The sequence below is a fragment of the Scyliorhinus torazame genome, chromosome 3 (assembly GCF_047496885.1).
Source record: "Scyliorhinus torazame isolate Kashiwa2021f chromosome 3, sScyTor2.1, whole genome shotgun sequence".
In the NCBI taxonomy this organism is placed as follows: domain Eukaryota; kingdom Metazoa; phylum Chordata; class Chondrichthyes; order Carcharhiniformes; family Scyliorhinidae; genus Scyliorhinus; species Scyliorhinus torazame.
The window spans coordinates 62,031,678-62,058,272 of NC_092709.1; the positions used below are offsets into that span (position 1 = coordinate 62,031,678).

The 26,595-nt window shown below is 43.6% G+C and overlaps 1 protein-coding gene across 1 annotated transcript in view; it reads left to right on the forward strand.

The window, feature by feature from the left end:
* The window catches only part of LOC140408472 (short transient receptor potential channel 3-like), a 234,142-nt gene that overhangs the window by 75,771 nt on the left and 131,776 nt on the right, over positions 1 to 26,595 (forward strand). Inside the window, exons 3-5 of the mRNA XM_072495720.1 lie at positions 11,245 to 11,298; positions 16,356 to 16,544; positions 20,891 to 21,055. Of these exons, the coding sequence (XP_072351821.1) occupies positions 11,245 to 11,298; positions 16,356 to 16,544; positions 20,891 to 21,055 (408 nt within the window). The remainder of the gene's footprint in view (positions 1 to 11,244; positions 11,299 to 16,355; positions 16,545 to 20,890; positions 21,056 to 26,595) is intronic.

Consider the following 26,595-nt stretch of genomic DNA (forward strand, 5'->3'; position numbering starts at 1 on the left):
GATGCCCCCAGTGTCAGGCGCACCGACGATTACCCCCAGCAACCCCACTCCACCCTTAGGAATGGCCCAGAGGATCTTGGGCCCGGGTTTATATCGACTTTGTGGGCCTTTTCCAGGTGGCAATGTTCCTCCTCCTGCTAGATGCTCACTCTAAGTGGCTGGGAGTGGTGCAGGTGCAGGTGACAACCGCCTGGGCCACTGTGGAAAAACTACGCCAGATTTTCAGTACGCATGGAATCGCCAAAGTACTGATGTCCGATAACGGCATGGTGTTCGCAAGCGTGGCTTTCGCCTCCGCCAATGCGATTCGACATGTGCGGACTGGTCCCCACCACCCAGCTTTGAAAGGATTGACCGAAAGAGCGGACCAAACATTTAAGCTGGGCATGAAGAAGCTGACGACTGGATCCTGGGACACTCGCCTGGCGCGTTTTAATTTCTTCTACCACACGACAACGCATGCCACGACGGGCTTTGCACCAGCGGAACTCCTGATGGGCCATTGTCTCCACACCTACCTGAGCTTGGTCATCCCCGATCTGGGCGGGAGGGTCCACCAGGACCAGTCCGAGATCAACACTGGTCGCCGTCCGCAGGTCTGCATTTCACCCCCGGCGACGGTATGCACATCCAAAATTTTGGCGATGGGGCAGTTTGGGTCCCAAGTGCCATTATGGCAGCCACCGGGCGGCATTCTACAAGGTCAGGGCACAAGGGCAGGAATCCAATCGCCATGTGGATCATCTTCGGTGCCGCATGCCGGATATCCCCACTGAACAGCCCCCGCCGCCCCTGCGGTCCCAGCTCCACCAGGCACGCCACTGGCTCTACCACCCCTACTGCTGTCACCACCGGCCCTGGTCCTGTTTGTGGCCACAGACAAAAGCTGAGGACACCGAGATGTTGGACAAGGATCCACTTAGGCCGACTCAGAGACCGCAATGGACTAGCTGCCCTCACCCAAGGCACCTGCACCAGCACCGGCCACCGTGCCGACAACACCGCCTCAGCGGTCATCATGCAAGCTCTGTACTCCAGTCCGGTAATTGGCATCCAGGCTGACACAGACCACACCAGAGCATCAACCCCAATCTAAATGGACCTGAGGTCCAGGACAGGTTCCGACAGATATGGACACGTCTGGGGGGGGGGGACTGTTATAACTTCAGCAGAGATCACAGAATAGGAACCATCAGCTTCCCATGCCCTCTGGGGAACATGAATATCCCTGGTAAAGGAGTGGGGTGCCCCTTAACAGGGGTAGCCCCTTTAGTATAAAAGCCCTGACCTGGGTGCAGGTCGGGGAAGGAGAATGAGTGGTGATGACTTGATTGTAAGCAATAATAAACCTATTTGCGCTTTAACCTATGGCTCATGCAAGGCTGCTTACCTCGGATCTAACAGTGTCCAAAGGTTAGGCTGGGTTTTGGGGTTACGGGGATCGGGCGGGGGATTGAGCCTGGGTAGGGTGCTCTTTCGGAGGGTCGGTGCAGACTCGATGGGCCAAATGGCCTCCTTCTGCACTGTAGGAATTCAATTAATGTTCTCATTTATTGTGAGGGGAATTGAATACAAAAGTAGGGAGACTATGCTTCAGTTATACAGGGCACCTGTGAGACCACATCTGGAAGGCTTTGTATTGGTCTCCTTATTTAAGAAAAGCTGTAGGGAGGGAGATTCTCCAGGGCAGAGAACCAGCGGTGGGAATCACAATGCTCTGGTGCATTGGGTGGGAGGCAAAAAACGGTTTCATTCCGGCTTCAAATCAAACCCATTGCAAATCCCCCAGCCAGCCCCACCGGCCCCGACAAGACCCCAACTGGCCCCGACAGGTTTCCTGCCCAAATCCAGCGGGAACATGCAAGTACCAGATTAATCTTAATTTGAAATAAATCGTTGGGCAGAATGCCCAGCTCACCTGCTTCCTGGGATGCTCCAGCCTCCCCAGATGGTAGTCCCATTGGCATGAATTGGTGCAAGTCCTGAAAAACGGGGACCTGTGCAGCTTTCACTCCGAGAGGTGGCAAGGGGGTGAGTACCTTCCTAACACTTGCCTCCAGGGCACCGAGGGGTGTAAGACCTCCATGGGGGTGTGGGGATCAGGGGTTTTGTACTTGGCTGGAGGGGCTCAAGTCGGGCATCTTTAGTGTTGTTTGGCTGGTCTTTCCATATGCAGCCTTTGAACTCTTTAAACTGTCTGTCAGCATGTAAAATTAAAGATCTCTGATGAGAATGAAAGTCTTCCCATCTGTAGACTTAAAAGCTTTAAACTGACTGTCAGCATACCAAGTTCAAAGATCTGTGAGATGAAGGCAAAGGTATTTCCTTTAATGTGGTGGAAACCTTTGAAGTGTTTTTTTTCACTCTTCACTTCATTGCACTTTATCCTTTTCAAGCTTGTGTACTGCCTAGAAGCCAAAAAGCTTTGAACTGCATTGCTTCCATTCAATTGCACGGACTTTTAAAAGCCTCCAGGCAATTTTAAATGAAGGATTACATATATAGCTCTTCAGGGGTCCTTTAACTCTGAAGAGCAACTGTTTTCTAAGACCATTTATTTAAAGGGGCAATCTCTTGGTTCTGATGACCTTGCTGGAAAGATGAGGTGCTCAGAGCAAAGGGGGCTATTGAAGGGGGTGCTGCAGGGGGGTCTGATGGCAGGAGGGCTCTTACCAGTGATTGGGGGAGCCTTGCCAGTGATCCGGGGTGTGTGTGTGTGTGTATGGGGGGGGGGTTACAACAGGATTCTGAGACCGGGGTGCCTTTTTAAAAGAGTGCCCCAATCTCTAATGAGCAGGACATGTCAGAGAGATTAGGTCCTGCCCCTCTCAGGCCTAGCAAAAACCCTGATCCGCCTTGCAAAATTTACTATATGCCACTGAATGGCACGCAAACCCCGATCCTGGTTAAAAGAAATTCTAAGTGGCATTGAATGGCACGTCAAGTTCACTCATTTGGCCAGTGCTTTCCTGGTGGTGGGAGCACTTAGTCTTCAAATGGGATAACTGCGGCCATAAATGAGTTGGAAGCAGTTCAGATAAGGTTTACCAAACTAATACCAGGAATGGGTGGGTTGTCTTCTGAGGAAGGATTGGACAGGCTAGGCTAGTATCTGCTGGAGTTTAGAAGAATAAGAGGCAAATTGATTGAAATATATAAGATCGTGAGTGGTCTTGAGAGGCTTGAAGTGGAGAGGATGTTTACTCTTGTGGGAGAACCTAGTACTAGGGGCCACCGTTTAAAAATAAGGGGTCACCAATTTAGGGAAGAGATGAGAAGAATTTCTTTCTCTCAGAGGGCTGTGAGTCTTTGAAACTCTCTTTCTCAAAAGGTGGTGGAAGCAGATTCATTGAATATTTTTAAGGCAGGCGTTAGATCAATCTGTGATAAGCAATGGGGTCAAGGGGTATGTGGGAATGTGGAGCTGAGATTGAAATCAGATCTTATTGAATGTCAGAGCAGGTTTGAAGGGGTGAGTGGCCTACTCCTCTTAATTCGCATGTTGGTATATTGAAAAGGGACGAAAATAAATCTGAAATGAGAATTTTATGAAATGCTGGAAAAACAAAGCAGGATCTGTCACCATATAAAAATAAAAATGTTTGGGCATAAACTTTTCAACAAAACACCCATATCAGGATTTTAGTTTGTGAACCTTACATATACATTGGACTGCAAAAATAAATAGAATCATGGAAAGCAACCAGATAATTATTTTCAGACTTGGAAAGGAACAATATTTGCAAAGTGATAGTTATTATGAAAATTATTATGAAATCAAAGTCAAAAATTGCTCTTAATTGTTCCGTGGAATTAAAATGGGTGGAGTTACAACAGATAGGTGATTCATTATCACCCATTTTACACCACCACCAAGGTGAACCTCACCCCTGTAGAACTTAAAGTCGAGATACAACGGTGAATCCAAATAGAGCCTTGGCATGACCAGGCTGAGTGTGGCTTTTAGCTCCACATTGTCGGAAGGATGTTATAATAACCCCCCATGAGGCCCATGGGGATACCCTGATTGAACTCCCCATGGGACCCATGGAATATGTGCATCCCCCGTCGTGGTTGGGGGCCCACACAGCTGGGCTCATAAGAACATATTATAAAGGCCAGCCCGGACAGGGACTCGCATGTTGGTTGTCCCAATGGGACTTTACTCTGTATATATATTCGCTGCCGCAGGCAGACAATTTGTGACCAGAAGTAAGTCAGTGTTCACCTTGCCTCTCGGCTTCCTGGGTCTTAATAGATATCGAACCAATGGAGAAGAAAGGGCACAAGAAGAGAGAGGATTGGAGAGGAGGAGAGATATAGGAGGGAATTCCTGTGCCTAAGGCCATGGCTGCTGAAATCACAGCTGCCAATCATGGAGCAATATAAATCGTGGATGTGCAAGGTGACTTGGAGTACAGAGGTTGCAAAGACTTTTTGGGTCTGGAGTGGTAACAGAAATGAAGGGAGCTGAGGATAACAAGGGATTTGAAAACAAGAATGAGGATTTTAAAATTGGGGTATTGTTTGACCAGGAGCCAGTTTAGATTAGAAAACACAGGTTTGTTACCCACAGAGGGGTAAATGAAACATGACCTGAGTTAAGATGCAGGCAGTGGAGTGAATGTATGATTGGAAATTCATCTTAGGTTCACTACAACTCTCAGGTTGTGAATGGTCTGGCTCAATTTCAGATAGTTGCCAGGATGTAAATGATAACCAGAGAGCAAAGACAATGGCTTCAGACTTCCCAATATTAGGTTGGAGTAAATTTCTCCTCATCTAATCATGGGTACTTGACAAGCAGTGTGGCAAATAAGAGACCCAAATAAAATGCCTCCTGTTAGATGTGATTCCACAATTGGGCAGCACTTGCTGCACAATCCTGAGTGTGATAATACCTACACTAACAACCAATTTAATGTAATCAGTTGAGTTCGTAACATGACTAATTTATGCTGGCTAGAGGCAACATATATTCACATATAGGGATCCATTTCCTGCGAAGAAAAGAAATATGTTCAAATCATGAATCTTTTTTGAATTATCCGGGAAGGACCTTGCTGTAGCGTATGTGTGGAACCTGATGTGTTTTTGGATGGTATTGATGGGGAGTAGGGTGTAGATGAATAATAGGAGGGGGCCAGGGACAAACCCCTGAAGGACTCCAGAGCTAATGTGCAGTAGTTGGACGAGAACTTATTGCAGGTGATTCTATGGCCAAAATCCAATAGAGAAGAATGGAATCATGGATGATGGAGGACAGGCAGTGGAGGAAGATAGTTTGATCAGCTGTGTCAAAGGCTGAAGACAGATTGCAAAGGATGATGAGAGATAGTTTATCACAGTCACAAAGCATTTAATCTGATTGGAGAGATTTAAACATGGAATTACAGGAAAGGTGAGCACAGATTTGGGACAACATGTTCAAGGACTTTGGAGTGAAAAGAGAGATACAAGTCAAAGGAACAGGAGTAGACTGTGTGCCTGTTCAGCTTGCTCTGCCATTCAAAACGATTATGGATGGTCTTTGGCATCCATTCCATTTTCCCGCTGTTCCCCACATCCCTTAACTCCTTGAGAGACCAGAAATCTGTCTATGCCAGCCAGATGAAGCATCCACAACTGCCTGGGATAGAGAATTCCAACGATTCATAACCCTTTGAGTAAAGTAATTTCTCCTAATCTCAGTCCTACATGATTGGCCCCTTATACTAAGACTGTGCCCCCATGTTTTATGCTCCCCAACTCGCAGAAACAATCTCTCAGCGTCAACCCTATCAAGCCCTCACAGAATTTTGTAGGTTTCAATGTAATCGCTTCTCATTCTTCCAAACTCCAGAGAATATAAACCCAATTTATTCAGCCTCTCATCGTAGGGCAACCCATTCATCCAGGGGACCAGTCTAATGAACCTTTGCTGCACCATCTCTTAAATGTGGAGTCCAAAGCTGCACACAGTACTCTAGATGTGGTCTCATCAAAACCCTGTACAACTGTAGCAAGATTCATTTATTCCTGTACTTCAATCCCTTTGTAATAAAGGCCAATGTGTCATTTGCCTTCCTAATTGCTTGCTGCACCCAATGCAAACTTTCTGCATTCCTTGTACAAGCGCACCCATATCTCTTTGAATATCAAACTTTACACATTCTGCACCTTATAAAAAATATTCAGCTTTTCGATTCTTATGACCAAAGTAAATAACTTCACACTTTCCTGCGCTATACTCCATCTGCTATCCTGTTGCCGATGCACTTAACTTGCCCATATCTCTTTGCAACCTCTCAGTGTCTTGCTAACAGCTTTCCTGTCTACCTAGCTTGGTATCATCAATAAACATTGATACATTACTCTGTCTTTTCATCTAAGTCATTAACGTAGATTGTAAATAGCTGAGGCTCCAGCACTGATTGTTGCGCCACTCAACTATTCACTGTTTGCCAACTTGAACAAAAACAAAGAACAAAGAAATGTACAGCACAGGAACAGGCCCTTCGGCCCTCCAAGCCCGTGCCGACCATGCTGCCCGACTAAACTACAATCTTCTACACTTCCTGGGTCCGTATCCTTCTATTCCCATCCTATTCATATATTTGTCAAGATGCCCCTTAAATGTCCCTATCGTCCCTGCTTCCACTACCTCCTCCGGTAGCGAGTTCCAGGCACCCACTACCCTCTGCGTAAAAAACTTGCCTCGTACATCTACTCTAAACCTTGCCCCTCTCACCTTAAACCTATGCCCCCTAGTAATTGACCCCTCTACCCTGGGGAAAAGCCTCTGACTATCCACTCTGTCTATGCCCCTCATAATTTTGTATACCTCTATCAGGTCTCCCCTCAACCTCCTTCGTTCCAGTGAGAACAAACCAAGTTTATTCAATCGCTCCTCATAGCTAATGCCCTCCATACCAGGCAACATTCTGGTAAATCTCTTCTGCACCCTCTCTAAAGCCTCCACATCCTTCTGGTAGTGTGGCGACCAGAATTGAACACTATACTCTAAGTGTGGCCTAACTAAGGTTCTATACAGCTGCAACATGACTTGCCAATTCTTATACTCAATGCCCCGGCCAATGAAGGCAAGCATGCCGTATGCCTTCTTGACTACCTTCTCCACCTATGTTGCCCCTTTCAATGACCTGTGGACCTGTACTCCTAGATCTCTTTGACTTTCAATACTCTTGAGGGTTCTACCATTCACTGTATATTCCCTACCTGCATTAGACCTTCCAAAATGCATTACCTCACATTTGTCCGGATTAAACTCCATCTGCCATCTCTCCGCCCAAGTCTCCAGACAATCTAAATCCTGCTGTATCCTCCGACAGTCCTCATCGCTATCCGCAATTCCACCAACCTTTGCGTCGTCTGCAAACTTACTAATCAGACCAGTTACATTTTCCTCCAAATCATTTATATATACTACAAAGAGCAAAGGTCCCAGCACTGATCCCTGTGAAAAAGTCCTGATTATGCTCGCTCACTGCTTTCTATTTGGTAACCAATCCTCTACCCAGGTTAAAATACTACCCCAATTCCCTCAGCCATGTGACCGTTTTTGTAACATCTTAAACCTCTTCTTTTAATCCAACACTATCCTTAACTTGCTGACTGAGCCATGGATTGGTCTTTCTCGCTGAACTTTTGTTTTTCAGTGGAATGTATTTTTGTTGAAGATTTTGAATTGCTTCTATAAAAAAAGTTTCCCATTCTTCATTTAGCTCCATGCCTTTTAATCTATTTACCCAATTAGCCTTAGCTAGTCCCCCCCCCCCCCCCCCCCCCCGCCCCACCCATAACTATGTAATTGGCTTTGTTTAAGTTTAAGGTTCTTGTTTCTGATTGGAGTATGTCACTTTCAAACATAACATGGAATTCAATGGTATTATGATCACTATGTCCCAAATATTTTACTGTGGCAGTACTAATTAACCCTGCTTCAATACGCAGATTGGAGATGTGACAGTGGCTTGTAAGGACATTCGGTTCCAGGGTGGGTGCTTTGAGAAGTGGGGTGCTGACTCAGATTTGAAGGGTGCAGGGGACAGTATCCAAGGAGAAGGAACCATTAGGATATCAGCTAACATGTGGCCCAGGAAGGGAGGTTATGTGATCAACTGTCTGGTTGGGATAAGGTTAAGGGAGCAGGGGTGGGTCTCATCGACAAGATGAGTTCAGTTATAATTAATTAATTAATAATCTTTATTCGTGTCACAAGTAGACTTATTTTAACACTACAAGGAAGTTACTGTGAAAATCCCCTAGTTGCTACACTCTGGCACCCGTTCAGGTATACTGAGGGAGAATTCAGAATGTCCAATTCACCTAACAGCACGTCTTTCAGGACTTGTGGGAGGAAACTGGAGCACCGGAAGGAAACCCACGCAGATGTAGGGAGAATGTGCAGACTCCGCACAGACAGTGACCCAAGCCGGGAATCGAACCCAGGTCCCTGCCACTGTGAAGCAACAGTGCTAACCACTGTGCTACTGTGCCGCCCTAGTTACAGCAAGTCTGGAGATGGAGTAGAATTCAGCGAAACCCCTCGTTTAGGGACAGGGCAGTGTAAAACTTGAGGGGAAGTTTGCCCTGATGGGCTAGGAAAAGAGAGGAATGCAGCAGAGCCAGCTGAAAATATGGTCTTGATCTTTGTGACAAAAAATGTCCATGAGCTCCTATCACTTGCCGGAGAGGTGGGTGCAGGAGGCAAGGAAGGAGGCACATTAAGAAGATATTCTATAGCTGAGGGGAGAAGCCAGGAATTATTGCTACACTCCTGGATGATCTTTAAATAGTGAACTATTTTAACGATGGTGAGTAGGACCTTATAGTACGTCAATATTGCTGGAATGAGAGACATGTTGACTTGCACTTTTCCGGACAAACACAAGAATATCAAACTTCAAACAATCGTGACAAATCATAAGGGCAGCACGATGGTGCAGTGGTTAGCACTGCAGCTTCACGACGCCGAGGACCCGGGTTTGATCCCAGCCCCGGTCACTGTTTATGTGGAGTTTGTACGATCTCCCCGTATTTGCGTGGGTCTCACAAAAAGACGTGCAGGGTTAGTGGATTGATCACGCTAAATTGTCCCTCAATTGGAGAAAAATAATTGGGTACTCTAAATTTATTTTAAAAACACAATTTATAATAGAGAAGAAAAGTGTGTTGATTGATTGCCAAGTTGTTTCTGATTGGCCTAGGCATTACTATGGAGAAAGCAATGCAAAACTATAGGCTCCCGAAGTTCCCAGACAATTCAAAAAAGATGTACGGTTTGAACATATTCCTTTTGTTTGTAATAAACGGTCACTGCGTGCGGTTGCTTCTAGTAAGCTTAAGTGAGCCACAGTACGAGCCTGGCTGATTCTCTTAAATTGGTTGTTAGTGTAGCTATTTCTGCACTTAGGGTTGTTCAGAGGGTGCTGCCCAATCACGGAATCACATCTAACAGTAGATGTTTTGTTTTGCAAGTGTGGGCTGGTTGAGTAGAGTCTGTACTTTGCCCGTTATGAACATCCATAGGAACATGCTGTTTGATTCAATCAGCCAATCGTCAGGACATATGTACCTAGCATCACACTGACACTGAAATTCAAACATGAAATAGAATTGCGAGGTGGACAGAACATTTTTTTCTCTGATTGCAGCATCCCATCAGTATAAAGTACCATTCACAACGTCACTGCATAGCACCAGTAGAAATGGCTTGCTTCACTTGTTCTTCCAATTTTTGAGGTACATTGCCATTCCCGGATAACTTGAGGTAGACCGAGCACTTTTCAGATCCAGTAGTGGGGCCTTTGGCCCACTGGCATATTTGCATGATACACAGCGAACAATGACCTGATCAGTATAGCCATTGTTCTGCAGGATAGCTTTGATGCACTTGATTTCTGCATTGAGCTTACAAAGTGAGCAATGACTATTGCAAGGTTGCTGATAATGTCAATGTTATAGCACCTGGACCAAAACAAATCCCAACGTGCATATTCACCAGTGATGGTAGGTGTGGGGTAGACAGTAGTGAAGAACAGATTAGCAGATTTCTCAAGTAGCACGTTGAGAAAAGAGAACAGATTAGACTCTCTTTCAAAAGTGAATTTGAGTACATGGCAGGGCATATTAAGGACATCGAAGTGGTTTCAAATATCATGAATGTACCATCTACATATCAAAAATATGCTTGGGTAGGAGGTTAGGGCTCATTCCATCAAAAGTGCATTTCTTGTAGAAACAGACAAGCGGGTAGCACGGTGGCACAGTGGTTAGCACTGCGGCCTCACGGCGCCGAGGTCCCAGGTTCGATCCCGGCTCTGGGTCACTGTCTGTGTGGAGTTTGCACATTCTCCCCGTGTTTGCGTGAGTTTCGCCCCCTCAACACAAAAGATGTGCAGGATAGGTGGATTGGCCACGCTAAATTGCCCTTAATTGGAAAACAATGAATTGGGTACTCTAAATTTAGTTAAAAAAAGGAAAAGAAGAAAGAAACAGACAAAAATGTTCACAAGCGCTGGATCTAGAGGGGATCCCATGGCTGCAATTTCTATTTGGGCAGACATGGTGTCATTAAAACTGAACTTGACTGTGCGAGTTGCTGAGTTCATAAGTTCAATTAACACAAATTCAGAAAATGGCAGTGTGTCTATATTGTCATGATACAGCGACACAACGCAAGTGTATGGTGGTTCATAGTTTATATTTATTGGTTTTACCTGCTTGCTTTATGATTAGTGATTGGTAAATTTTCCTGTCCATAATTTGAACAAATTGGTATGGCTAATTTAACAGATTTGGAAACTCAGCGTGACAGACATTTGGCACTTCTGATTCTTTCAAGTCTGATTTACGTTTCCTAAAGGTTTCGGGTGCCTGCTGAAAAAATAACTTTGATTTATCTAAGTATGCAGTTTATTGATGTTTGGGAATATAAAGTCAGGTTTTACAGAGCATTTGTTCACCTCCAAGCCTGTGTAGAATTTCTCTTTCAGTTTTTCTCAGGTAGATGTGAAGGCAATCAACATTTCTAAACTTATTTTATTCCAATTTTATGTAACAGATGAGTCATGGTTCTCATACCTTCCTAGCAGGAGCATGGAGACAATTGAATTACAGGATACATAGGAATGACAAAATTATAATAAAATTATAACAAACTATTAACACTGTAACTACACCTATTTGATTTTGTTGGGCTCTCATTAGGATGTTAAAGCCTTTTCATTATCTTTTTTCTAGCTTAAAAACAAGAAAATTGAGTTGGGAAAGGGTCCACACAAGGTGACATCATCGGTGAGCGTTAACATTTTTTTTGGAAGTTATATTATATTCTTTCTCCATCCCCTCTTTTAGGTCACTCCATGCCATAATCCATAATTCAAGTGAAAGAATAGACTGAAGATCTAACCCCAGACCCCTCACTAACTGACTGCCAGGAAATGAGCAAGAGTGACGGGGAGTGGCACTCCTGTTAATCTCCCTCCCCCTCTCCCCCCTTCCCGCTTCCATTTAATGCAGGATATTGCCTCTACACAGCACCTTCCATAACACCTTAGTTGAGTTCAGGAACTCTTCTTGCACGGAGCCACATTTTATTATGTTCTGTTTTAAGTTATCAAGTCTTGTCTACTTTTAAAAATGGAAATAACATTGGTACAAGTGTTCCACAGCATAATTCTATTGCCAGCTTGCATGTGCTGATGTACAGATGCAGGAAAGACCATAAAGACAAAGTGATTTCTGGAAACTTCTTTTTATGTTGAGAGATCGCAAGTTACCTCAGACAAGGAGGGAATTAGGAACTTAAAGTAGCACTACATTGAAAAGACAGCCAACAACAATGTACATTGATATAGTGGGCAAAGTTCTCTGTTTGGGAGACCATGAGCTGGATTCTCCGTCAGCGGGTTCCTCCGTTTCACCGGCAGCGCACTCACGCCCGCGGATTTCCCGACGGAGTTGGGGTGCCCACAATGGGAAATCCCATTGGCTGGCTGTTGGGATGGAGAATCCCGCAGCCAGCAGGGGCGTACCGCACCAGAAAACGGGTGCGATGGGACGGAGAATCCCGCCCCATGTTCTCCCACCGGTCCTGAATGGTATCGGATTTGTGCTCCCAAATGAGGAAGCGAAGTGAGGAAGCGATTTCCAATCCTCGCCATGCAAATGTATGTATGACAGGATTGCAAGGGTTTCCCGAGGGAATCCCGCTTTCGGGCCGCCATTTTGAGCGGTGGCCCGATAGCGAGGTCCCGCAGCTTCCCACCCCCGTTGCTCCCCGCAATTCAGCCCCCCCACTTCCAAATTTTCTGGGTCCCCCCCAAGTATTGGGGTGACCTGACCACCACCCCCCAGACCCCCTAAATAAAGGCACCCACCACAGAGACCTGCTAAATAACGAGACCCCCTAAATAAAAAGATGATCCCCACAGGGACAGGTGAGAAGATCTTGCAATGTGGGGGGGTTGGGGGGGGGGGGGGGGGGGGGGGGGGAGTGGCCCTCGGATGAACTTTGGTGAGAACACCCTTAAAGAGCTACCCCCTTGGCCCACTGCCAGGCCCACAGTGTCAGGACCACGTTTGTCAATAGCAATAGTAATTCTCGCCCACGAGGTTCCCGGCCCAGAGGACTAGAGAATCATACGGGGCCGGATGATATGATGCTCGGTCCACTAAATGGATGCAAATGGGTCTTAATAACCGATTTACTTCCTCCCGCTGACACGGGGTGTGAAACTCGATCCCAACTTCAGCAGGGGCCGGAGCATTGGAAACAGATCGGCACCTCTGCTGGATTCTCTGCCTCACTGGGACCTCCGCTACTGGTGCTTGTTACTTCTGCTGTTTGGTAGGCAAGTAGTCCTGTTTTGTAGCTTCACTTGGTTGACACCTCATTTTTAGGTATGCCTGGTGTTGCTCCTGACATGCCCTCCTGCACTTTTCATTGAACCTGGGTTTATCCCCTGGCTTGGTGGTAATTCTAGAGTGAGGGCCATGTCGGACCATGACGTTTCAGATTGTGGCTGAGTACCATTCTGCTGCTGTTGATGGCCCACAGCGCCTCTTGGATGCCCAGATTTGAGCTGCTAGATCTGTTCGAAGTCTATCCCTTTAGTACAGTGGTAATCCCACACAACATGATGGAGGGTATCCTCAATATGAAGACAGGACTTTGTCTGCACAAGGACTGTGTGATGGTCACTTCTTCCAATACTGTCATGGCCAGATCAGTGGGCAGGTTGGTGAGGATGAGGTCAAGTACATTTTACCCTCTTGTTGGTTCCCTCACCACCTGCAGCAGCTATGTCCTTTTGGACTTGGCTAGCCTGCTCTGTGGTAGTACTACCGAGACACCCAGTGTACATTCTGCCTCCTTGACATCCTCAGTGCTTCCTCCAAGTGGTGTTCAATATGGAGAGTACTGATTCATCAGCTGAGGGGGGAGGTGGTCAGAATGTGTGGTTGGAAACACACTTTAGGGTGAAATATGGTTTTGAACAAGCTCAGACTGTTTTGCAGGGAGAGGAATGAAGCCAGTAGCTGGGGGTCAAAGTTTGATACTGTCCCAAAAATAATGGCTCAGTCTTCCCAATATTTAATTGGATGAAATTTCTGCTCATCCGATACTGGATATCAGATTAGGAATCTGCTACTTTGCAATATTGGAGGTATTGATACAGGTAGCGGTGAGGTAGAGCTGGGTGTTGTCAGTGTAGATGTGAAAACTAACACTGCTTTTGAATGATGGCACTGAGAGGCAGCATGTAGATAGGAGATAGGCTGAGAGTTGTGGTGTTATGAGCCTGTGTTGTTCTATCACTGTTCAGCTTCTATATCACAGTTTCATGTCACCAATAGAAAAGCCTAATAATATTTCCCCTTTCTCTGCCAACATTGATATATAATATAATTTAATGAGACACTCTGCATAATCTAATTGTGGTATTTTCCATTTTTACAAACCATTATTATGGTTCTTCTCCCACCCCACTACAATAACATTTGCAAGATATTGCAAAGTTGCTAAATCTGTTAAAATAATTCAACATAACTTGAATAGACACTTTAAAAACCTTTATCCTCGCCAAAAGTTCATAAATCAATCAAAAGAAACATACTAACATTTCTGAGGTTAGCTGTCTAAATCCATAGAATCCCTACAGTGCAGAAGAAGGCCATTCTGCCCATCAAGTCTGCACTGACCCTCCAAAAGAGCGCTCCACATCAGCCCACTCCTCCGCCCTATCCCCATTGATCATGGCCAGTCCGCCTAACCTGCACATATTTGGACATTAAGGGGAAGTTTAGCATGGCCAGTCCACCTAAGCTGCACATCTTTGGACATTAAGGGGAAGTTTAGCATGGCCAACCCACCTAACCTGCACATCTTTGGACTGTGGGTGGAAATCGGGGCACCTAGAGGAAACCCACGCAGACACAGCGGGAGAGAGTACAAACGCCACACTGACAGTCACCCGAGGCCAGAATTGAATCTGGTTCCCTGGTGCTGTGAGGCAGCAGTGTGCCACCATGCTGCTTTTCTGAATTCATTATGCTTAGAAAGGCAGGCACGCTATTAGACTCATATTTTACAGGATAGCTGTGCAAACAAATTCTACAGTGTAGAATGCACTTGTGCCTTTAAAGACAGCCGAAAGCTCATACATCTGTCAAAACTTTCAAAAGGCGAAACAGATGGCTTACCTGTTATGCAAAGAATGAATCCAATACTAGAGAAAGTTCCCACAATTAGCTCTGGGTTTCACACAGCTTTTCAATATTGTACAATGCAGAATGCATTTTATCTGGTACATCTGAAGAGGTTTCCACTTTTACAATGCTATTGTTTCATTTCAGAAGTAACAACTCGGCAACAGTATTATTTACTGCCGACTTAACTATTCCAGTCGCAGCTCTGCCATCGTTTACTTCAGTAAACATAGATATAACTCAAGGTATAGCATTTCATGACCAACTATAAAGAAGCCAACACCACCTCACCTTTTATACTCTTCCTGCTTCCAAAACATAGCCGTCCCTCTGGAAATTGCGGAGGTTCTGAAATGCTCACTTCCAGAATGGTGTTAGCAACTTGTAAACAGCAGTATGGAGGGCTCCCGACCTGCCCTAGTCCACTGACAAAAACTAGAGACAGAAATTAGGTAGGGCTTCGACCTTTGATGCACAGCAGCCATTTTTTCTAATTCCCAACTCTACTGGGGCTGCAGAATCCGGCCCTGAATGTCTGAGAACAAACAAGTAATGTGGAAAAGAGGGATGTAAGTTCATTGCCCCGTGCCAGCCACACTGATTGAGAAAACAATGAGCAGAAGCCTGGTAGTTTCCTGGAAAAAATGAAATTGTATCAATTTGACCTTGTGCACCTCAACATTGAACTAACCAGCTATGCTGTAAGCCACAAATACACCCTCATATGCTTTCACTGGTGGGGATGTTCATTCCAAAGTGATACATAGAAAATACTATAAAACACAACGTCAAAGCATTAGGGAAATACTTTCACAAATCACAACAGGGTTGTAAAGTTACTGAATATTGAACTGCTGCTCAGCTGTATCACTGCTATTTATACTGCAATGGTTGAAGAAACTTGGATTATTGAGTGTGATCAAAACAAACCTGGAATATCAGAAGAGGAGAAAATTGGCGATTGGGTTTTAAAGAGCAATTTGAAAAAAACAACCAAGAACTGGACATTTCCAAATGTCTTCATTCCTATTGATTCACATTTCCTATAGAATTCAACTTTTATTTGATATTTAGGTTTAGCATTGCATAACATTGTGAGAAATTAATATTTTACACACACAAGAAAAGCTACGACTGTAATTACATGAATAAAATTCTATCTGTCCCAAAAATAGTGACTACGAACCATACCTGACTGTATTCTTGCTTCTTCCCAGCAATTGTGTCAATGTCACAAACCAGCCTGTGCAACTGAAATAATTGGCATATTAATGGGCTGTGCCCCTCGTTCATAAATGTGTGATTTTATGCCTCTAATTATGATCATAGTGAAGCTCAGTCAGGCTATTATAAAACTGACGTGAGACACTTCCCAGTAATGTCATGGGAACATATTTAGATGAGATGACCAAGAGAGATTAGTACTTCCCATTACAAGATTGCATTCCCTCTTCACTATTTCTTGGTTGGGAGATTGTTTGTGGCATGGAGGAATCAAAAGAGTGAAAAATTGTTTTTCAAAATGAGAGGAAAAATATAACTTTTTAAAGCAAGTTTGCTTTTTAGTACTCTATAATCAGAATGACTGTGCAGTTTTCTAAACCAATCTCTTGAGGTGTGTTTCTATTCTTCTTGTTTAGAATGACTACCGCAAGTTATCTATGCAATGCAAAGACTTTGTTGTTGGTGTTCTTGACCTGTGCCGAGACAGTGAAGAAGTTGAAGCTATTCTGAATGGTGATGTGGAAGCTGAGCAAGATGAAGGACACCACAATCAAAGAGCAGGGTTAACTCGTGTCAAACTTGCCATTAAATATGAAGTCAAAAAGGTACAATTTCCTTTAAAATCTTGGCATTTTAGTCATAATAATAATAACTAACAATGTGCCACAGTGATTTATTTTGGTGGGAGTACCATGGGGAGACAATGTAAAGTAAAGGGTACAACTCTGAAAGGTGGTGCAGGAGCAGAGGGACCTGGGTGTATATAGACTTAAATCATTAAAGGAGCAGGACAGGTTGATAATGAAGCATAACATTTCCTGGGCTTTTTAATAGGGCCTAGAGTGTAAGAACATGTTGAACTTGTATAAGACACTAGTTCAGCCTCAACTGGAATACTGTGTAATCTGGGCATCACACTTTGGGAAGGATGTGAAGGTATTGGGAGAGATTGCAGCAAAGATTCACAAGCTTGGTTCCAGGGATGAGGAACTCCAGTTATGAAGATAGATTATAGAAGTTAAGAGTTTTTTTCTTGGAGAAAAGAAGAGAGAGGAGATTTGAAAGAGGTATTCAAAATCATGAGGGGTCTGGACAGTGTAGATAGGGAGAAACTGTTCCCACTCGTGAAAGGATCGAGAAGGAAAGGGCACAGGAGGAAAATAATTGGTAAAAAACACAAAAGCGACATGAAGAAAAACCTTTTCACACGGCGAGTGGGTGAAGTCTGGAGTGCTCTGCCTGAGAGTGTGATGACGATGGGTCCAATCGAGGCATTCAAAAGGGAATTAGAGAGATGTCTGAAAAGGAAGAATGTGCAGGGTTACAGAGAGAAAGTGGGAGAATGGCACTAAGTGACTTGCTCATACAGAGAGCAGGTGCAGACATGAATAGTCGAATGACCTCCTCCTGTGCTGTAACATTCTGTAATTCTCTGAAGTTGGGGTTTGCTCAAGGTTAATCAGCAGTGGGTTTTGTTTGCACTGACTTCATGGTCTTGAAATGGTGAGTCACTAATTTCTCCACCCAGAATGTGTATAAAGAGGATACTGGCAGGGAAGAATCTGGGGACCAACTGCTGATTTCCAGACAGGTGGTGGGGTGGGGGATCTTGGAATACCCTTGAAGAAGGGGAGGATGGATGGAGTAAGGGTCAGGAGAAGCCATGATTTCCATATGGGAGAATATTTTTTATTTGGTCATGGGATGTGGGCGTCGCTGGGTGGGCCAGCATTTATTGCACTTAAGAGTCAACCACATTGCTGTGGGTCTGGAGTCACATGTAGGCCAGATTGCTGTGGGTCTGGAGTCACATGTAGGCCTGGCCAGATAAGGATGACAGATTTCCTTCCCCAAAGGACATTCGTGAACCAGATGGATTTTTACGATAATTGACAACGGTTCCATGGTTACCATTAGACTTTTAATTCCCGACTTTTATTGAATTCAAATTTCACCATCTGCCATGTCGGGATTCAAACCCAGGTCCCCAGAGCTTGATTCTGGGTCTCTTGGTTACTAGTCCAGTGACAATACCACTCTGCCACTGCCTCCCCTAAGGGTACACATGGGGACCTTCCTGGTCCTTTCAAGCGAGTTCCTTTCTTCATTGTGGATGGAAGAATTTTAGATATCATTTGTACATTATTATCTCACAACCGATATGGTGATTGGTTTTAACCAGGCAGTTGAGCAGTTAAAATCAAGCAGATTACTTATCCAATCAGATCCTAGTCTCACCTATTAAGCAAACTGGGGTCTTATGGAAATCAAAAGGATCCCAATAGAGTTTTAACCAGAACTTGAGTGGGGTAGCCACCACTGTTTTCCCTCTGCAGCTAAACCCTTAGAGGAAGTCTAACATCCTTATTCAATGTTGATAAAACTGCACTAAAATAACAGAAATAAATTCAGGTAACCCATACCGAACTATAGGTTGGTATCCCATTGTATTCCAGGGTTGCAGCATTCATAACGGCCTTTTACTTTTAATAGTAAGCACCCGCTGACTGCCGGTAATAAATGTTGGGTATTTACCATTTAATGTGAAAACTGCAGTTCCTTCTCTTTGTACAAAATATGGGCCTAGATTCTGTATTGCGAGTGTTACCGCTGCTAGCGAGGACAGATAATTTGGTGTTCCTTTTGCTGCCGATGGGATTCTCTACTCCCGCCGCTTGTGAATGGAACCTGATAACTCTCTCTCTCTCCACAAAAGGCTGTTGTGAGGCCAGAGGCCTCTCATGGAAAAGCTGTGAGTAAGATATACTGTTGAACTGCAACAATGAGCTGTAGGCCAGAGACTTTAAACCATACTCATCCTGTGAAGTAGGTGCTGCAAAGAACTCACCATCTGAAGCAGGAACTCTTAGCTTGTGATCTTAATCCTTATTATGTTTTACCCCTTTCCACCCATCTGTGTTTGTCTGACTTGTGTATGCAGGTAGAGGGTGGGGCAGTTAAACGGGGTAGTAGGTTAGCCTGTTGTTATCCAGCTATAATTAATGCATATTTCATCTTTATTCCTGTTATAAATAAACAGTAATTGTGTTTTAATTTACAAATCTGGTGACGAATTATTAGGCAGCCAAAGGCCAAAGATTTCATGTATTCCCAAAAGAATTATTGGTTAATTCACTTGTGTTGCAATTCCGGGATGAGGGGGGCTAGAATTGACCACGTACCTGCCAGGGTGTCGTAACACCGTTTGGTGCATGCAATTTGCTAATATTGAAATGAGGCTGAGATCTGAAGATGGTTGGGAATTCCTGTCTATAATCTTAGGCAGGCGTTTCTGATCCCATGCACTTCTTGACCTGTCATTGAAAATGAGCATAACTGTTGTTTTTTTACTAACAATTAGAAGTCTTTAAAGGTGACTGTCAGTGACTCACTCACAAAAAACTCCCACCTTCCCTTGGTGGATTGGTGGCTTGTACGGAAAATCAGGTGAGAATTGGGAAGGAGAGAGGTAGCGTTTCCTGATTTTCCCCACCGCTCGCCGGTATTGTCACGAGATTCGCTCCCACAAAGGGTGTAATCCTTATTGAATACATTTTAATGTTATTAGTGGCCCCCCTGACAAATGTTCCCCCCAGGAGGCAGAGAGGGTCATGCACAGTTTGCACTGCCATGTTGACATTGCTGGGTTGGAGCAGTGCGAGCCTTTGCCAGGGGGCAGTGTAGGGGTGGACCCTAGTGGGAGCTCCACAGGTAGGGGATGAATTGGTGTGTGGTGGGAGGGAGTGCGGACACTGGGCGGGGGGGGGGGGGTTAGGGTGCGGAAATGCCAGCCATACTTCTGCATTTAGTAAGGGGTTGCAATTTTAGTAAGGGGTTGCAGTGCCGGCAGTGAATGTTGGGAGGGGGTGGGGAGTGCCTCTGATATCTCCATGATGGAGGCTGGGAACTGTTTGACTGCAACATTGATCAGGGCATCCTTTAAAGATGGCGCCACGATTTCTTTGGCCCCAGTTCCCGGCTCTATGAGGCCCCATCCTGCCAGAGTGATGGCGTAAACCACACCCATTCATTTTTTTTGGTTCAAGATTTCATGAGAAAACTGGTCTGTGCAACTGGAGAGTTACAAGCCAGTTTTCTGTCTGCACCTGACACCTTGCCAAATTCTGGTGAGATTCCATCCCACAAGTAAGTAAAGATTGAGTAGATTTGAACTCTTTGGTGTCCAAACACAAGAGTGTCCGGATGCTGCAGCCTGTGGGTGAGAAACCATTTCAAATGCTTCTTCTCTACCATGCTGTTGCTAAGCTGAATGCCTTGAACAAGTACCTGACTCTTTTCTTGTAGCTGTTTGTGAGCTCCCACAGCCTATATATCAAGGGATAGCCACCACGGGACATATTCACCCTTTTAGACGTGAACCCAGAATTCAGGTCCGGTCGCCACTCATCAATACTACCTGCATTGGGGATTGAACTCTGCACATTCTGACTCATAAGAGGGAGTGCTACCGAAAGACCAAAGGCTCAGTCACGTTGCTTATTATGCATTATTGGACTTTTATCCTTGAAAAATGTGCAAAACGGGCAGTACGATAGCGTAGCGGTTAGTACTGTTGCTTCACAGCTCCATGGTCCCAGGTTCGATTCCCGGCTTGAGTCACTGTCTGTGCGAAGTCTGCACGTTCTACCCATGTCTGCGTGGATTTCCTCCGGGTTCTCCGGTTTCCTCCCACAAGTCCCGAAAGACGTGCTGTTAGGTGAATTGGACATTCTGAATTCTTCCTCTGTGTACCCAAATAGGCGCTGGAATGCGGCGATTATGGGATTTTCACATCATTACACTAGTAAGCCTACTTGTGACAAAACAAATTATTATTATAAATTAAATTGAATAAGAACAGAAATATGTAGGAATGAGGAAAATATTACTCAACTCATCCACCTGTATGTTACAGGACTTGTTCTAACAAATGTTTCTTTGTTCTTTACAGTTTGTTGCCCACCCCAATTGCCAACAGCAATTACTCACAATATGGTATGAAAACCTCTCAGGATTACGGGAGCAGTCAATAGCTATGAAATGCCTTGTGGTGCTCGCTATTGCACTTGGGCTCCCATTTCTTTCGATTGGCTATTGGATTGCACCATGCAGCAAGGTATGCAGTGTTGTCTTTGAAAAGGAAATAAATAAGCTCCTGAAATCATACTATGAGATACAGCATGAGCTTTTGTGAAATGTTGAAATGTAATCTTACATCGTTCCTTTTTCTATTTTGAGCATTAAGTTTCACTAGATTTCAGTTTAATATTAAGGTCACTAGTCTATAGTCTATAAATGTAGATGTATTCTACATCTATCAGAATTAGGGGGAAAGTATGTTGAAATCTAAGTTTTATTTACAATTAGAACACTTGTTGTCCTGGGTTACATCATCAACCATGCAAACAGAAAAAAGGACTGAAAAAGTTGCATAAAGGCTAAAAGGCAGATAAAGAGGGCCTGTGTAAGATCACAGAATTTGCTATGTCTATAATTGGATGAATTTCTCTGCGGATTTGGTTTTTGGATTGTATCCTCGTGAGTTTGGGTCATTCTCAGGTTAGAAGATCCAGAAAAGACACCGGACAGGTGTAGATACAGGTGTTAGTAGAAGACGCTAGAAAGGACCATCATGAGTAATTTCTTTCTCAAATGCACTTTGTAAACTGCTCCTCGAATAGTGTAATGCATTACATCTCCATTATGCTTTCAATAAAAATCATAACTATTATCAATATGAAGTTAGCTTCAAACTATTGAACAGACAGTCCAAAGGGACTTCAAATTAAATTACACGTATAAATACTTAACCCAATTTTCCGAAGCTTCTCCTTCTAGCGTTTTACCCAAGGCATCAATCAGTTTATTTTAAATAACAGATAAATCAATTGCAGATAAACACACTGTACTCAACTTAACGTGACTAGTATCTGGCAGTGTAATTTTAAGGCCTAGTTCTTTAAGAAAATAATGATTTTAGTTTATTCCTTACATCATTTCCAAATAATTAGATTTAAAAGTGAAACAGTAACAATTTCATATAAAAGTAATTGTACATTTATATCTGAAAGTAGTCATTTCAAGGCCTCTGTACCTTTAGTATGGCACTGGCCTCTCCTGTGTCCTAATAGGTTGGCTTATTTGCTAGACAGTAGCATAATCTTTTTGATATTGTATTGTGACATGCATTTTTGAGAAAATCATGACTGTCTTCACAAATAATTCAATGTAACAATCTGAGCAGAATATCTTTATGGAAAGATTATGCTGCAATGTTTGCAGTATATAAAAATAACTGCTACGTTATGCACTGTCATCCAAGATAAGAGAACGCAATCAAGAACAGCCATGAAAAAGTGTCATGGGCTTACAGGGTCATGAGTTGATGAGTATTAGATCAAGTAGAAATGTGACAGGAATAAATCTAACAACATCTAATAGTGGTTGAAGATATGGAGACTAAAGCAGATGGAGACAGACAAACAGTGTTCTGGAATACTGCGTTAGATGTTGCACTAAAATAAAACATTGGGCGGTATTTTCAGATCCCCCGCGGCGTGTTTTCCAGCGACGGAGGCAGCTCACCATGGGGCCGGTGGTCTTCCAGTTCCGGCGAAGTTTACAGTGTTTAGCATGGCTCACCCATGCTGCCGCCAGGGAACCTGCTGTGGGGGTTGCCTTTGGCAGGATTGGAAGATCTCGTCAGCAGAAAGAGCCAGAAAATTCCATCTATTGTAAGTCGGTGGGTCTGGAAAACTCATCAACCTGTTCTTTAAGTCAGTTTGGCGGGGGACAAATGGCAAGTAACATTCATATCACACAAGTGTCCGGCAATGACCCTCTTCAACGAGAGAGAATCAGACCATCATTCCTTGACATTCAATGGCAATACTATCACTGAATTCCCCACTATCAACTATCAAAATCCTGGGGGTTACCGTTGACCAGAAACTGAACTGTAGCTACAAGGGCAGATCAGAAGCTAGGAATCCTGCAATGCGTAACTCGCCTCCTGACCCCCTCCCCCAAAGTCTGTCCACCATCTACAAGGCACAAGTCAGAGGTGTGATGGAATACTCCCCAGCTGCCTGGATGAGTGCAGCTCCAACAACACTCAAGAAGTTCAATACCATCCAAGACAAAGCAGCCTGCTTTATTTGTACACCTTCCACAAATATTCACTCTCTCCACCATCAACGCACAGTAGCAGCCGTGTGTACCATCTACTGCACTGCAGGAACCCACCAAGACTCCTTAGGCAGCACCTTCCAAACCCATGATTTCTACCATCTAGATAGAAGAAGGGCAGCAGATACATGGGAACACCAAGACCTGGAAGTTCTCCTCCAAGCTACTCACCATCCTACGTGGAGCTATATCGTCGTTCCTTCACTGTCGCTAGGTGAAAATACTGGAACTCCCTCCCTAACAGCACTGTGGGTGTACCTTCATCTCAGGGACTGCAGCGGTTCAAGATGGAAGCATGCCACCACCTTCTGAAGGGCAGCTAGGGATGGGAAATAAATGCTGGCCCATGTAATACCCACATCCCTTGAATTAATAAAAAAAAGTCACAGTCTCATTATTAACGGCATTTTAAATTTCTGAAGAAGGAATTATGTCTGAACATCCATCTTCTGTGCCATAACCATTTCACAATTCTATATCATGAACATACGGAAATTTACATGATTACAGCTCAATAATATTCTCTACCTTGCTGGCAGCATAATATTCCCATTTTGCAATTATTAGACAGGCATTGCTTTTCCTGATAAGGAAATTACTGATGTTGAAAAGACTTACATTTGGATTATGATAATATAACAAATAAATATTCCCCATATGTTAAAATACTATGAAATCTTGAACAATTCAACTGAATTGCAGAGCACTGAATTTGCATAGTGAGTAATTTATCTGGAGATAAATCTCAAATTACTGGAGTAAATATTTTCTCCCAATATATTTGAATATTTTAAATTAAGAAATGACCACAGATCTCTATTTAGCAAAAGCCACCTATTTCTAATTGAGACTTTCTAATGCTGTCAGTTAATCATTGACACAAACATTAACTTGATTTATTGATCTTTTTGTCCGGATCTGTGGTCCTAAAATTGAATTTTTACTCCATGCAACAAAATATATGTCTGATGCTCCTGACAATATCATCATGCTCAATTTACGTCTGTAATTATATGCACATTCATAACCATACCTGTTGTTTCAAACCACTGAAAAAATAGAACCATGCTTAGAAATTCTGTCCCCCAGTCCACATAATTGTCTATTCTTGCAGATCAAACCTTTGAGCAAGAATTGTTAACCTAGAAGGTTTGTAAAATACATCTCTATGTCTGATGCCGTACATAAAGTAATCATGTTGCTCTTCTAAAAATCTTCTAAGGCTTTGTTGAAATTCCAATAACATTTATAAATCATACAGATGAGTCGGTGTGAATTTTCTTCGGTGTGATGAAGCTTGCAGTCTGTACTATTCAAAGGGCTGTGAAAAGCCAGGCAGGAAAAAACCCCAGAAACATTGATGTTAGCTGAATGTTCCTCAGGGTTCCACCAACTTGAAATATTGGTCCCTTCCGGAGTACAGTAAAATTCTCAAATTCCCCCTACCATGTGGGAAGGTTTCTCCTGGAAAAAAAGACACAGAAGCAAATTTTCTTGTCAGTGGAACAAGCTACTGGGGCCACTGAGAAATTGCATGGAAATTGATTTTGACGGATCCCATATCATACTGGTTTCTGGTAGCCTGTTAAGCCGGCCGGTGTAATATGCAAGGGCTTCATTAAAATAATCAATTCTATTTTAAATTACATTCAAGTATTCCTCGCTCAATTTCCTGTCCTTTAGGTTCATTTGTTTCATAAGCAGATTGGCTTTTAATGAGGCAGGTGTTTTTTTTCTTCAGCTTCTTGTCTGGTTTATTTTCAGTTCTTGTTTCATCAGAACATGCCGGAAATGCTAATGTTAGCACAAAAGCAGCTGAATACTGTCTGCAAAACTGCTGGAAAGCTGGCTATAAATGAAGCGCTTACTAGAGTTCAGGGAAGAGGGAACCTGACTAAGGGAACCTCTTAGAATATTAACTTTCTCACAAGCTCTATCAGCAAGATGGCATCTAACTTCAAGCTACAGCATCCCACATTGTTTGGTTAATCAGTTTAAAATTAAAAATGGTAATTACCTTAAACAAGCCAAAATAGTATTTAATGGGTGAAGTGATACAAGTGAAAGAATGCACGACAGGAAGATCAGTTGACACCAGTCTCAGATACCCACATCCACAATCATTATGCCATTGACTGTATTTACAGACCTTGCACACCTTAGCAATAGCAACAGGCAATTGCAGATCTATGCCATTTGCTGATGAAGGAGCTGTGCTCCAAAAGCCAGTATTTCAAAACAAACCTGTTGGACTTTAATCTGGACTTCTTACTGTGCCCACCCCAGTCCAATGCCGGCATCTCCACATCAGTTGCTGCAAGCATAGGACAATACTGCCAATGTTGTTGAAGCCATCGTCAGCCTTAACCTTTCTCTCTCTGATTCCTTACAGACCAGTATAAGGATCAACTGTATTATCAGCCAATTTGCTGCCCACAGATATTTCAGACAGGTGATCAATGCATCAATCAGTGCAGACAAACCTTCCCTGCTTACTAGCTGCTAATTTCACCACCTGGTGGAACTTCTCAAAGCACAGGTGTGACTGATGGCAGTCATGTGGCCAGTAAGGCAGCAGGTGCTGCTGATCCTCTGGCACCACCACCTGCTCCTCCTCCTCCTCAATGCAGAAACTCACTCAGGATTGCTTCCTGAGTGTCATTCCCTGAACTGCATACTTTTTCTTACTGCTTGCAAATGTTTGCCTCAGCTTGCGCAGATTCAGTGTCCTAAGCTTAAAGAAATAACGGGCTTGTTTTTCATCTCAAAACCAAATTGAAGCAGAGACACTAGAATCAATTTGAATTTTTGGAAGAGCTCCTCGCGAATTGGAACAGTAATTTTTCAAAGCATTATTATATTTAGTACGTATCCACAATAAAACTTAAATTCACAGATTGTGCACTTTGGTTTGCAGAATGCCGTTCATCACAGTGATTCTTTTTCCATGCTTCACTTTTGAAAATTGCCGATGAGAGAGCACATTACAGAGCCACAGCAAAATCATAAAGTAATTTCTTTAAAAGACAAAAGATAATGGAAAAATATCCTTCTTAAATAACGCAAACATAAGCACAATCTGTAGGTCAAATAGATTAAGGAATCAAAAACTGCACTACTCCTTAGTGTTCGCTGCTCTGTTTAATTATCTTCAAATCAGTGGCAGAGCTTTTGCTCTGTTTCAGCTTCTACCCTGTTTCAGCAAACAGACTTTAAAAAATAAATTTAGAGTACCTAATTCATATTTTTTCAATTAAGGGGCAATTTAACGTGGCCAATTCACCTACCAAGCACATCTTTTGGGTTGTGGGGGTAAGACCCATGCAGACATGGGGAGAATGTGCAAACTCCATGCAGACAGTGACCTGGGGCCAGGATCGAACCTCTGTGCCATGAGGCAGCAGTGCTAACCACTGCATCACCGTGCCACCCATTTCAGCAAACAGACTTGCACAAAGCAAATGCAGT